This window comes from Hypoxylon trugodes (assembly GCF_022578975.1).
Source record: "Hypoxylon trugodes strain CBS 135444 unplaced genomic scaffold F4822scaffold_8, whole genome shotgun sequence".
NCBI lineage: Eukaryota > Fungi > Ascomycota > Sordariomycetes > Xylariales > Hypoxylaceae > Hypoxylon > Hypoxylon trugodes.
The window spans coordinates 2279706-2292096 of NW_026250023.1; the positions used below are offsets into that span (position 1 = coordinate 2279706).

The following is a 12391-nucleotide window of genomic DNA, read 5'->3' on the forward strand; positions in this document are numbered from 1 at the left end:
TTATTATCGTTATGATTATCATTCACGTCATCATCGATAGCCGAAAAAACTTGTAAGGGATCAAACGTTGTCCGTGCCTCGGGCGCCACCATAACTTATCAGGAGTGGGGAACAGCATTTGATTGGTGGAGATAATTCACATAACACAGAAATTTCCCCTTAGGACTCCGCAGAGCCTCAAATTTAACAACAAAGAACTCAATGCTTTTCTCATCCATCCCTATAATTCCCTCATAACCATCAGGACATCATTCTCATCATTCGTCCTCAATCATTCATCTTCATCTAGACCTCTTCCTGTGTAATATCTACCCCGGTAGCTCTATGATCCCGTATAGGGTCACGTAATAGAACTTGACAGGGGGAAAGGGGGTTTGCGTGAGCATGATGACATCCGGCGAATAATCCGTAAAAGTCCACCACATGACTTATGGACTGTTGGATATGCGCACGTATAATCACCCCCATCCCTATATATGTCTTTCGCAGTCAAGAAGGGATGAACTCATCCTTTTTTAGTGCCACCCCGATACTAGTCCATCACTCCCAGGCCAGCCAGAGTGATAACTTATAACGAAGCCACCCCGACCCTTATCCAATGTACAGCTCGAGAAGAGAACCGTATTGACTGAAGTGCCGACCACTTAGCTAGCGATCATATGGGGCATCTATAAACCAGATATATCCAGAGAGCCACCCATGAGACGTTCTCCCAACGCCTTACATTAATACCTATTTTCCTAACCAATATCTGACAACTAGGGGTATCATCAACTAGACGCTTGCCTCGTTACCGACCCTGTCCCAATATTTTCAGACCGCTCGTAACGAGTATAATCATGGCCCATCCGAAAGAAAATGAAAGAAAGAAAATCCCTCACGCTTCGCAAATACGCAAGGGTATAAAGAAAAGAGAAACAGAAAAAGGAATAGCTATAATAACGGAAAAGGACGAAACAAAGCAGAAAAAAAGGCATGGTACCGAGACACAAGACCGATAGGATTCATCATCCCAACCCTGTCCTTCATTGTGCCAGCCCTACCAGCCTTATGCTTGTTCCGGATAAACGTCGGATCATGGGCATCGGCTTAAAATGACGTTTATGTTCTGCCGGTCGTCACCGCCCTATTCCTTATTAGTATTTATTCTGCTTGCATCACAAGACAAGATGATGATGTAGAGAGGTGAAAAGTATTAAGGGATGCTGCGAAGAGTTGTGGAAGCTTACTGTCTATAGGTTGCGCTTGCCTGCGATAATCTATGCCGACCTGCCTCGTACCTGCCCCGCCGACCCCGACCGAGACGCCGATCGAGATCCGCCGAAGCTAGTCCCGACAAACCTAATTTCATCCGCAATCTGTGCGGCGGAACTATGGCGCAGAGACCCGGGCGGGGTACCTCCCGCTTGGGTCGCTGGCTGAATTGGCGGTCCAGCAAGACCGCCAACTTGCCTCTGCGCAGGGAACTGCCCGTCGATAAAACGGAAGAGCTCGGCGTGGTTGCTCCGAGGCGGCATGGCCGGCGACGAGAACGGCGGCATAACAAAGACAGCATAAGGAGTGTCTGGGGAGTGCCGAGGCATAGGAGGGTTGACCTGTCTAGGTGCCACTGTCTGTCTCGGCTCGGACGTGGTTCTCAAGAGATGTTAGAGAGGCGGCGACACATAGCGACGACACATAGCGACCCTACACCCGAAACCAAAAGCACTATTGCGGATACGGCACTTACCCAGCAGAACCCTGACGGACATCGTTTGAAGGAATGGAAGCCATTTCTAACTACCTTACTCATTCGACGCGAATGCGAAGAATAATGAGTAACTAGGTATTAGGTCGGAGTAATATTATAATGTAGTGTTGGAAAAGAGACGGAAAGTTGCGAATAACTAGACAGTATGGTAAGGGATGGATGTAAAAGAAAATTAATTCGCGTCGCGAATGGCGATAATGTATTGTGCAGTAATCCTTGCGATGGGTAACTGAGACAACTTGAAGTGACTAAACGGCTCCGGCAAGATAGCAAGCTGGCTAGTCATATGCGGGTATGTGACAGATTGAATAGCTCGAAAAGAGAATGTAGTCGGAGGTAGGAAAAAAAGCATTAGGAGGGATTAGGGAGTATAAATACCTAGGTAGGTGTCTTCTAGAATCTAAAGGTAGGTAGGTAGACGTAAGGAATTAAAAGCTGCAAACCATTTACGAAAGAGACTCGAACCCATGCCTCCACAGCTTACTCGGCACGGTGGAAAGGTGGGGTGAAACGGACCCTAGGTTTGTGGAGCATGTATTCACTAAAAACGCAGCGCGACAGGCTACCGACAGGCTACGCTAACGTATAATAATCCTTCACATTAGGTGCGTCTTCACCTTGACACATGGATAATTATCTTATTTATTTTGCCTCTGCCGTCAGCTCGAACACCAATATGAAAACTTGATAGTTTTTCTTGCCGTAAATTTGGTCCCATAAATAGACTACCTAGGTACGAATCCGATGTCCATTATAGGGCGGACTAGGCTTGCAGCGAGGGGTGGTCAGGTGTAGATTTCTACTAGGTATGTACCTTTTTATTCCCAATAAAAATTCTAAGCGGGTATTTTCCTTCAAGTTCTGACCTTCTCACCACAGGGGCGAAACATGGTTAGAATGTTTCCTTGGGCTGTAGACATGGGTGACATGATCTCAGTGGGTACAACATACTAACGGGATGACGAGCAAGCTGGAGGGTGCGGATGAAGACTTAGTTACATATGCAAGGTATGTCCTCCGTAGTCGTCCATCCATGTATGTATCTAGGTACCCCCCGCGAACAATACGCCTGCTCAAGGCCCCCCGAAAAAGATCCATCATATCCTAGACGAGTCTAAAATGTGAGATGCAGGCGGATCGGTTTGTACTTACACATCCACCACTCTTCCACCGCTCTTACATTATCTGTTCTATGTTCTAATCGTCCTAATTGTTGCTTCCTTTGGCTTTCCTATCTCCAGAAGAATCACTACCTAATTAATATTTTTATTTAGGTTCTCATTCCTCAAACACATCGGCCATGCCATGGCAGTTTGCCTTCCCCGCCAGTTAGAATCTTGAGATAAGACATATATAGGGGCCGATTATATACCTATTTTCGTCACAAGTTGAAAATAATCGTATTTCTAAGAATATGAGAGGATGTTGCCTAAAATGTTTCCTGTTAAATCGAGAATTTTAGTTTCTTTAACATCTCTCAACCGGGGGGGCTTCGGTGTAAACCACTCCCCCTAAAAAAAGACTTTGTCTTGACGGGGCGGCGTCAAACCCACAGCAACTAGCTAACCTTGGAAGTCTTGAGCCCTCCAGGGCTAGCATTTCTCTGCACCCCGGCCGCCATCCCAACTAACAATCCCCCTGTCACCCTGTTCTGGCTCCACCACCTAAAAGTCAACCAGATGCTTGCTCCCGACACTATAATGATGGTGACCTGCAGACTGCAACCCTGCCCGCCTGTCTTCGAAGTGGACATGGCCTACGCATACGGTCTTATTTTTATTGCAATTTTTTTTAATTATTTCTTTTAACGTCGATTACCCCATACTCGACGCGTCCAGTAATTTTTAGTGACTTTGGAAAAGTAATGCAGATGTAATCAGTTTTTAATTCGAGAAAATGTCGGATGTTTCCTAAACTACCTAGGTACACTACCCCCCACTAAGGTTCAATTTCTAAATACTGTATAAACCCTTGTTTTTTCTAGCCTTCATGGTCCGTTAGGCATGGATGATGGGACTGATGATAAAATTGAGGAAAGAGGCAAGGGAAAACTCGTGGATACTACCATGTCTGTCGCATCTGTTGTAATATCTTGTTCGTAGCATTTCGCCAAATGGGGGTAATGCAAGGGATTAGGACAATGCTTCCGCAACTTTCTCGATTTGCGTGGGACGAATCTCGGCTTACCTACGAAGAGGCTCTTCGTCTGGCTCTACGCCGGTATGCGGGCACGGTAGGCTAACCTTAAAGTCATTCTAACCCCGCCGAATTTCACCAGCTGGTAGATCAGGTTGTGTGTTCGCGCCCCTACCTAGCCCACCCTGGATTCGTTAGTGCACTCCATTAGTACAATACCCCGCTGATCTCAGAAGTCCATGTGGAGTAGCGGGCATTGGTGGTCGCAGCCAAGCAGAAGCATGCTGCGAGGCGAGCCCCGTCAGGAGAGCCCACAATTGTAAGGAGGTATTGCCTTTATTAGTTAGGTATCTCTATGTTAGAGGTGTTTTTTTTATCCTTATTATTATAATAAATACCTAGGTAGCATCCACGCAGTGCTAAGACTCCTTTTTAAACCATTATGAGAGCTAGCTACATATCTATGGTACACATATACCTACTAAAGATGAGCACTTACCTACCTAGGTATTTAAAGGTGAGAATTTCTAATTATATATCATATAGCTGAGGTCTATTACCTATATTGCTGTTGCGTTTCGCTTTACATATAATACTATTTACATATAATTTTAATGTTCATTAAAAACCATGTCGAAATTGCATCAGGATATGCAAGTTAACTAGTCACAATGCTGCGACGAATGCGCCCAGTTGTATCTACCCGTGCCAAGATGTCCGATCGATAATAATCTAACATCCAGAACGCCGTTTTAGGACAATTATGATGGCTCTTCAACTTGTAAGTTGCCGAAGTGCTCCCTGCATGTATTAACAAGGATCCATGGATGTAAGTACGGGTACCTACTAAGTAGATTGCGCATTGCATTCCCGGCTTGACGGCTTTACGGCTTGATGCAGGCCGCCGGGCTGAATCTACTCCATGATGCGTAACACACAACAACAGAACCATTTGAATCAAAATGTGGGGGGAAAACCGTCGACGCCGCATCTTCACAGCTAGCAACGTAATTTGTACCCATTCGAGATTGAAGCACTAAATGTATTATAACATTGATCGCATGAGGGTAAATCTCTAAATATATATATCGTAGATCGTAGTAAAGCCATCAATTATAGGCGGTTTCAAAATCTACCTAGGTATATTGACAGGAGGGACTAATTTCCTGTTGCGAAGAGACGCGAAAGACGCTGACCAAAAAAATGTAAAAGTTGTTGAACAGGCAGAGTTGGCGGGCAGGCGGGCTACGGGTCTCCCAGCGCCTGTCATTCAAGGGACCCACCAGTGGCTGAACCGTGGGCGAGTGGGCAAGTGGGTAAGTACCTAAGCCCTCCGTACTTCGATATGAGCTGTTCGTCGCCGTGTATGGAATGCTACATGACATTACATGATCGATTATTTAGATATGAATATTCCCTTCTCGGCTTAAACATGGCACCCATTGATAATGCGGTATTTAATCATAGCGTAGGCGAAAGCCATCCATATTTCTTAGCAGCGTAAGCAAGTATGCATGCATGTATTCGTCCTCGTACATATATGCGTATGGATCAACTGGCTATTGTTGTTCGGTGCCTGGCGACCCTAGGACACCTGATCTAGGTATTTTGTTCGGAGACAAAGACCACCCAAAGAGCCCCTATTAGTCAATCCTTGAACTCAAAGGTGGATTTCAACCCAAACGGCGTTGATGAGCAATGAAGACTTTAGCCACACAGCCTCGCATTATGACTTTACGATTAGAGGCGCCAATTTATGAAGTTGTGTTGCCCTTAACAAAAGAGAGAAGAGAAAAATGCTGAAATTCTCACAATATGCATTTGCGAATATTCGAAATGGTAGAAGTGGAGGCTTGTACGTCCTTTTCCGAGAGCTAAAAAGATGTACTTAGGTAGTTCCTAAGCTCGACAGGTCGCTTAGCTTACCTACTTGAACTGGTTGGTATCGCTACTCTATGGGGTCGTAATCCTCTCAAGCATGGTCAACATGTCTTAGAGCATTATACCGCTCAGGTCTGTCAGTTAATAGACCATAGATCCCCATATTCTCAGAATAAGGTGTCAAAAGTTTGAATCCATTCCGCGTACCTATACCAAAAGCCAAAACGTTTTAACCTGATATAGTTAGATTGGAAGGCTTGAAGCAAATTGATTGGTTGCATCTACTGAATAACTTTTTAGGCTTTGTACAGAACTCATTTTAATACACGTGTAGGTATCATGGATATTCCGCCGATCTGAAAGAACGGAGACCCACCTGTCTTTATTCGGGCGTCGCAGTTCCCACACCGTTATCGTGACTTGTAGTTTGTCGAAGTACAGCCGAATTGATTATCATCAAGCTTACAGCCGATTGATAGGCGATATTTGCAAGTGCAGTGGACGATTATTGGAGCCAAAGCCATCCTGACTTATTGTCTTAAACGGGAAAGGGAAAAAGGACAAAGATGTGACAGCATTGTGGGGCCAGTCATAGAAAGTTAAGTAGTGGGTTTGAACACCGGTAAATTCTTATCCCTGAAGAATGCCAATGTCCCGAAATTTGAAAAATTAACTGGACTCGTAATTGTGCCAAAGACCAAAAATACTCGAGATCGAGTCTCGATACTCCCAACCAGGATCTACAAATCCTAGCCACACTGAAGTATTGTAAATGATGTATCCATTGCTTCAGAACTCTTCCAGCCAATCATAGTAAACGCTGTTCAGCACCATAATAACGAGGTACAGGTACCACGATGCCATCGTGACAGCGAGTCCAGAAACTTTCCTCTCCAATTCGGGTGTGGCACCAACGATTCGCCAATGCGGTATTTGCATGATTTTGGCTCAGAAGCGAGGCGAAAATATCCAGCATGACCGCGTCAGGCAAGTTTAACGAGTTACCCTGGTGTAGATACGTGCATATGGATCAACCGAATTAATTGGTCTTTGCCGTTTGGTGCCTGGGGAAATCTTACGCTAACGGTGCACCTGATTTAGAGAAATTCAATGAGTGGTGTAGACTAGTACATTTTTAAGACGACGAGGCTAGGTCAGCGGAATTTTTACGCATCTTAATTATCTGCAGAAAACTGTAGAAATGCCATTATGCATGTAGTTAGGCATAGAATATACCAAGCTTTCCACATCAAATATACGGCTAGGGAACTCATTGAAAATATTTGTAATCGGGTCTAAACTAGGCGAGAATTTTTTGTTTTGTTTCACAGAAACGGTGAGCTCGGCGACGAGTATACAACAGCGTCAAGCCTCACAAATAATATTTCGTCATTATTAGCACCAACTCCGCTAGCGCTAGCAAAGTGCAGAGGCCGCCAAACCAACCACTCTCTGCAGGAGTCTCTGCAAAAAGCTCGAACTTGATGACAAAAATTGGCATGTTCACTGAAACTGCACAAGTGGAGACCGAATCGAGACTCGTATATAGCTTAATGCCGGTTTCCAGCTCTGCTTCCGCTTAGTAATACGGTTCATCAACCTGTTCGAAAACCGGCAGGCCCATCGACTGGCCGACTGGGATATCCCCGCAGAAGGGCGTCAAAAAAGGTGCCCACAGTTGTTTTAATACGGCTTTTGACTGTGCCAATCGGACTATTCCATTGGTCGAAAATTATACAATATCATAATGTGAATTTTACGAGACTTCGCACGGTGGACAGTTTTTTTAATGCTCTTCTGCTTCGGTAAATGGGCATGCGCTGGTCGCAAGTGGGCTGCGCGCATCGTGCATATGTACTTTTTTTTTCCTCTACGACGAAGCCATCGGAGCCCAATTTATCTCCATGCTCAGTAATTCTTAAGATTAGTCCCGATTTGCTTGCTTTGATATCCCACCGCTACTTTTATTTTCGGCCATAAAGTCTAAATCCGATTGGTAGATGAAATTCCGCTGGTGTGTGCTCCGCCGCAATCTTGGAAGACTTGTCGAGTAAGTGGACGTGAGACGATCTCCCCAGCTCCAATTGCTTTAGACCATTTTACAGAGTCCGCCTTCAGATGCATCGCGTTCTCTATCCCCGGTCCTTTGTTCGAACACGCAATATACCAGATATAGCTACCCGCATAATGTCGCTTGTTGTAGCCGACCAGTTGAGGTGGGAGAGAAATTTGCTCACCATTGGTGGATCGGAGGGTAGGTCGAGGCACCAGATTGGTGGAGAAACAATGAAGTTGGTCTCGATAGGCTACAGAGAGGTATGGTATGCTGACAGAACTCCGGCAAACTAGAAGGGAGTATGTAATACAAGACTCACCGACAACCCGCCCGCGAATAAAACAAGGGTATCAACAAATATAAGAGGTAAAATTAAGATATGACCGTATTAACCAATTCTAGAGAAATTTACGTCCATTTTATATGAGGAACAGTATGGAAGAACACCGACGCCCAGGTATACACGATACACTAAGCTTCGTCTTTCCAGTTCACCATATGACGTCAGGGGCTTTTTATATATACGTTACACACTAATGCTAAACAAAAATTCAAAATTCAATTGAAACCTCTTAATCTTAAAAATTATGAAAACGAAAACTTATCTATTCGAAACGAAGTCATATAATAATTCACAATTGAAAAAGTATACTTATGGGATGACTAATCAGCATCGGCATAATATTCTACCTCGATGTAGGTGTTAGTCTCTTTTTTTGGTATACCTTCAGCCGAGTAAGTAAATACACAATGGAGATATTTACGACCCTCGAATCATTACTCTGGCAGTATACATGAGAAAATAGGAACCCAAAGCATATACAAGGTGATAGTGCCATACAGCGAATACATTGACCATTATGTCTAGCAGTAAATTAATAAGATTATCCCATCGTACTCGGCACACTAATATTAAGGCTCCGAGATGGACCCCGCGCGCGAGATCCTTCGCAACTCAAACACCACCCTCAATGGCTATCCTCGATGACTACCTGGATACAGCGAAACCGCACTTCGCGCACATCCCCTCCTCGCAGCTTTCCATCACCGCATTCCATGACAGCCTCCCCGCCTACAACGACCCACTCACCAGCGCCTCAGCACAGCAAGCCCTCGTAGAGCGACTACAACCCTTCACCATTCTATCCAGCATGCGCGAGCGCACTCCCTTCTCCGGCAACATCTTACGACAATTACCCAACCTGAAACTCCTATTAACCACCGGAACTCAATTCGAAACATTCGACCTGGCAACCGCCTCCGACCTCGGGATCGCCGTTGCCGCGGCCCCGGGGAGGGGTCGTACGGACGGGAAGCAACCCTCCGGAGATTGGCCAGTGCGACCGAAGCTCGATATCAAAAAGGGAGGGAGCCACCCAACCACGCAGCACGCATGGGCTTTAATTCTCGCGCTAGCCCGAAACGTAGCTGCCGACGACGCCGCGATGAAAGGAGCGACCCGGGCTTGGCAGTCGAAATTAGCTCTGGGCCTAACGGGCGCTACGCTCGGTGTTGTCGGACTCGGGAGGCTCGGCGCGGCAGTTGCGCGGGTCGGGAGTTTGGCTTGGGGTATGCGCGTGCTTTGTTGGAGTGAGAATTTAACCCAGGAGAAGGCCGATCGCAAGGCCCAGGAGATGGGGTTACCAACGCGTGGGGGCAATCCGTTGGATCCTAATGCGCCGACTTTTGAGGCTGTGAGTAAGGAGGAGTTGTTTAGGAATGCGGACGTGGTGAGCTTGCATTATGTGTTGAGTGAGCGATCGCGGGGAATTGTGGGTGCGCCAGAGTTGGAAAAGATGAAGAATTCTGCGCTTTTAGTAAATACATCGAGGGGTCCGTTGGTTGACGATGCGGCGCTATATGATGCACTCGATAACGGACGAATTGGAGGTGCGGCGCTGGATGTGTTCGACATTGAACCCTTACCGACGGATAATCCTTGGCGATCGACGAAGTGGGGGACTCAGGGGAGAAGTAACTTGATTATCACGCCGCATATGGGATATGTCGAGGACGGCATCATGCATACCTGGTATGAAGAAACAGCGGAAAACCTGGAAAGGTGGCTCCATGGGGAGGAGCTTCTTAACCGATTGAATTGATGAGGAGTTTTGGTATTTCCTTTCGAACTTACACGCTACCTACCTAGGTATATAACAGCCATCATCGTATACCTACCAGCAATTCTTAAAAAGAAGGCCAATTACCTCCAATGATTCGTCAACTAATTGCCTATTTCGCCCTCTACGTTACGCGGCAGCTCTTGGCAGGCAATCATAAAGACTACTCGTGCAACTTAGGAAACTGTCTTCGGACTAATGCTACCAGGATTTAAATACCTAATCTACCTAAGTACAGCTACTTTCTTAAATAACCGAAACTATGGTTCGCAAACTGATTCCCACCTTACTAGAAGAATGATGTTGCAGCACAGCGCTTAGCGCTTAGGAAGGGTAGCATTGCAGCTTTCCTGAGGGAGGATGCGTAGAGACGCGATTACCAACATGATAGTTACACCGCCTGATAGTAAAGCGAGGAAACCGGCCTTGTAGCGGTATAGGTACGATTAGACGGGTTGCTTAGGGGGCGAGCACATGATGGCCTAGGAAAAGGGTAATTCACGAGGATCTGCTGTTTGAGGTTAGATTCACGATGCAGAAGGGATACAGACATAGTACAAAGCATGTCATAAATTGAGAAGAGACTTAGTTGTCGATAATAAAAAATTGCACTAAATCACTTAAAAATAATGTTAATAGAACATAGTGACGTCGTGACTTCCATTTTTTAAATCAATGACTGGGGCATGATTCACCTATCATCTGGCAGGAACGCTCAGGGGCAGGAGCCCAGGGTTTCTCGACACAAGGCAATCCATACGTGAATTGAGCTGACAATTGGCTGTGATGCTTCTCGATTAGATCAACGCGAGTAGACGCTCCTTCCGTGGTATTAATATTACTCGCCTGTGCCATTGGGAATCCAGTCAGGGGTGTAGCGGCTGTTATACCATCTATCAATGGTCATATACAAATGGTACCCATGTTCTTGATTAGATAAACGTGCTTTCCATGATATATCCCTTTAAACCATTGAAGGTCCATCCCCGCGTGTAACAATTGCCGTCCCGCGTCTCGTAACGACTACCGTCCCATGTACCAATGATTGTAGAGAAACCGACGTGCTCTTACAAGGAAACGGCGAAGGACTCGACTACCAAGTCACTTCCTGCCATTGACCACACATTGGACGCCGCAAACTCGATGCTTCCTATCCCCCACCAATTCACCGAACGAGTGACGGGTACCGTATCCGCATTCTCAAATCTTCCCCGATGGAAAATCCACCTCTATTAAAGCATCTTCCATTCATCGCCGATTTTTTGAATTAACACCCTTTCGACGATCAGTCAATCGCCGGTGTCGAATTCAATTGAAGCCAACACTCTTAATCGCCGTCACCAATATTCGCGTAACGTACCCAACGCCATCATGAACAACAACCGCAACCCTCAACCCAGCACGGCTCCGCGCCCCAACCCTCTTTTTCCCAATCTCCCACCCATCGAACCCGCCTTAGCCCCCGCTACAGCCGTCTACATTGCGCGAGCACTCGTTAGGCTCGAGGAAAAGCGCAAAGTTTTCGAGCAAGCATCCCATCACACCGCCCTCCAGCTGCTAGACGAGCTCCTCCGAATGATCAACCAGCCCGCTGCCTCCCCCGCCGATTTAGAACGAGAACTTACCAATTTCCTCCTCCGCCACCAGCTCTTCCGCAGCATCTCCGGAATGGAAAGAATCGGCTACCTACGCGAGCTTCTCGACTGGGGCGGTCCCGTCAACACCGGTTTCTGGGCTTGGATGATGCCGGGCTTGACTTTCTGGGTCCACACTACCCGTCTCGGTCGATATTACAACAAAGCTCGAGATGGAAATTGGTTTGCTTGGTGGCAGGCACGTGGACGAGCCATCCATAAACACCTCCTAGGTGGTACTGCGGAGGATGATTTTACAGCACATATGTCCGAGTACGAAGCTGTTCGTCGCCAACCTGTACCGGAAGAAGTTGAATCAATCAGCGGCAACGGCACACAAACGCTCCCCCCAATTTCAGAAATTCTACGATTGAACCTCAATGACCCCACTGAAAATGCCTAAGGTCAATGGTGAAGACGACGATCGTTATGGACACGGCGCCGGTAGTGGTCTTCGGCGTATGATTTGGGGGTTAAGGAGTTAGGGGTGTAATTTAAGAAAACAAATTTCATACAACCTACGTTAATAACAAGGAATTTCTTCCGTTGTCATAAGTTAACGACAGTCTTCTATTAACTTACCTTCGTGATTTTGCTTTGTTTTGAGGTGGAATTTCGCGATGACAAATATAAAGCTGAGTAAGGAAAAATATTATATAAGCTGCGAGTTTCGTATTATGTAATAATAACTCAGGGCATCTAAGGAATTATATAAGCAATTTGTGAGTGCTTACACATATCTTAGATAATCAGTCAATAAACGTACCTGTATTAGATATTAAGGGCGACGAACTTGTTGAGTAGTTCTTGTTAG

At 46.0% G+C, this 12391-nt stretch overlaps 3 protein-coding genes across 3 annotated transcripts; 2 read left to right on the forward strand and 1 right to left on the reverse strand.

The window, feature by feature from the left end:
• Positions 1-4473: 4473 nt before the first annotated feature.
• F4822DRAFT_414233 (uncharacterized protein) lies at positions 4474-5026 on the reverse strand (the record flags this gene model as incomplete). Its single annotated transcript, XM_051459118.1, has 1 exon — positions 4474-5026. A coding segment is annotated over exon 1 (329 nt), but the record flags the coding sequence as incomplete, so codon positions are not given.
• Positions 5027-8068: 3042 nt separating this feature from the next.
• F4822DRAFT_414235 (glycerate dehydrogenase) lies at positions 8069-10552 on the forward strand. Its single transcript, XM_051459119.1, has one exon. The coding sequence runs from the start codon at positions 8684-8686 to the stop codon at positions 9923-9925; it is 1242 nt and encodes a 413-aa protein (XP_051311591.1). The 5' UTR covers positions 8069-8683; the 3' UTR covers positions 9926-10552.
• A 33-nt stretch (positions 10553-10585) lies between these two features.
• F4822DRAFT_414237 (uncharacterized protein) lies at positions 10586-12202 on the forward strand. The gene has a single exon (XM_051459120.1). It carries the CDS (start codon positions 11315-11317, stop codon positions 11978-11980), a length of 666 nt encoding a protein of 221 aa, XP_051311592.1. The 5' UTR covers positions 10586-11314; the 3' UTR covers positions 11981-12202.
• Positions 12203-12391: the final 189 nt, after the last annotated feature.

What these genes read in the sequence shown, in the direction of transcription:
- F4822DRAFT_414235 (XM_051459119.1), top strand. Translation starts at nt 8,684, where the DNA reads ATGTCTAGCAGTAAATTAATAAGATTATCCCATCGTACTCGGCACACT.
- F4822DRAFT_414237 (XM_051459120.1), top strand. Translation starts at nt 11,315, where the DNA reads ATGAACAACAACCGCAACCCTCAACCCAGCACGGCTCCGCGCCCCAAC.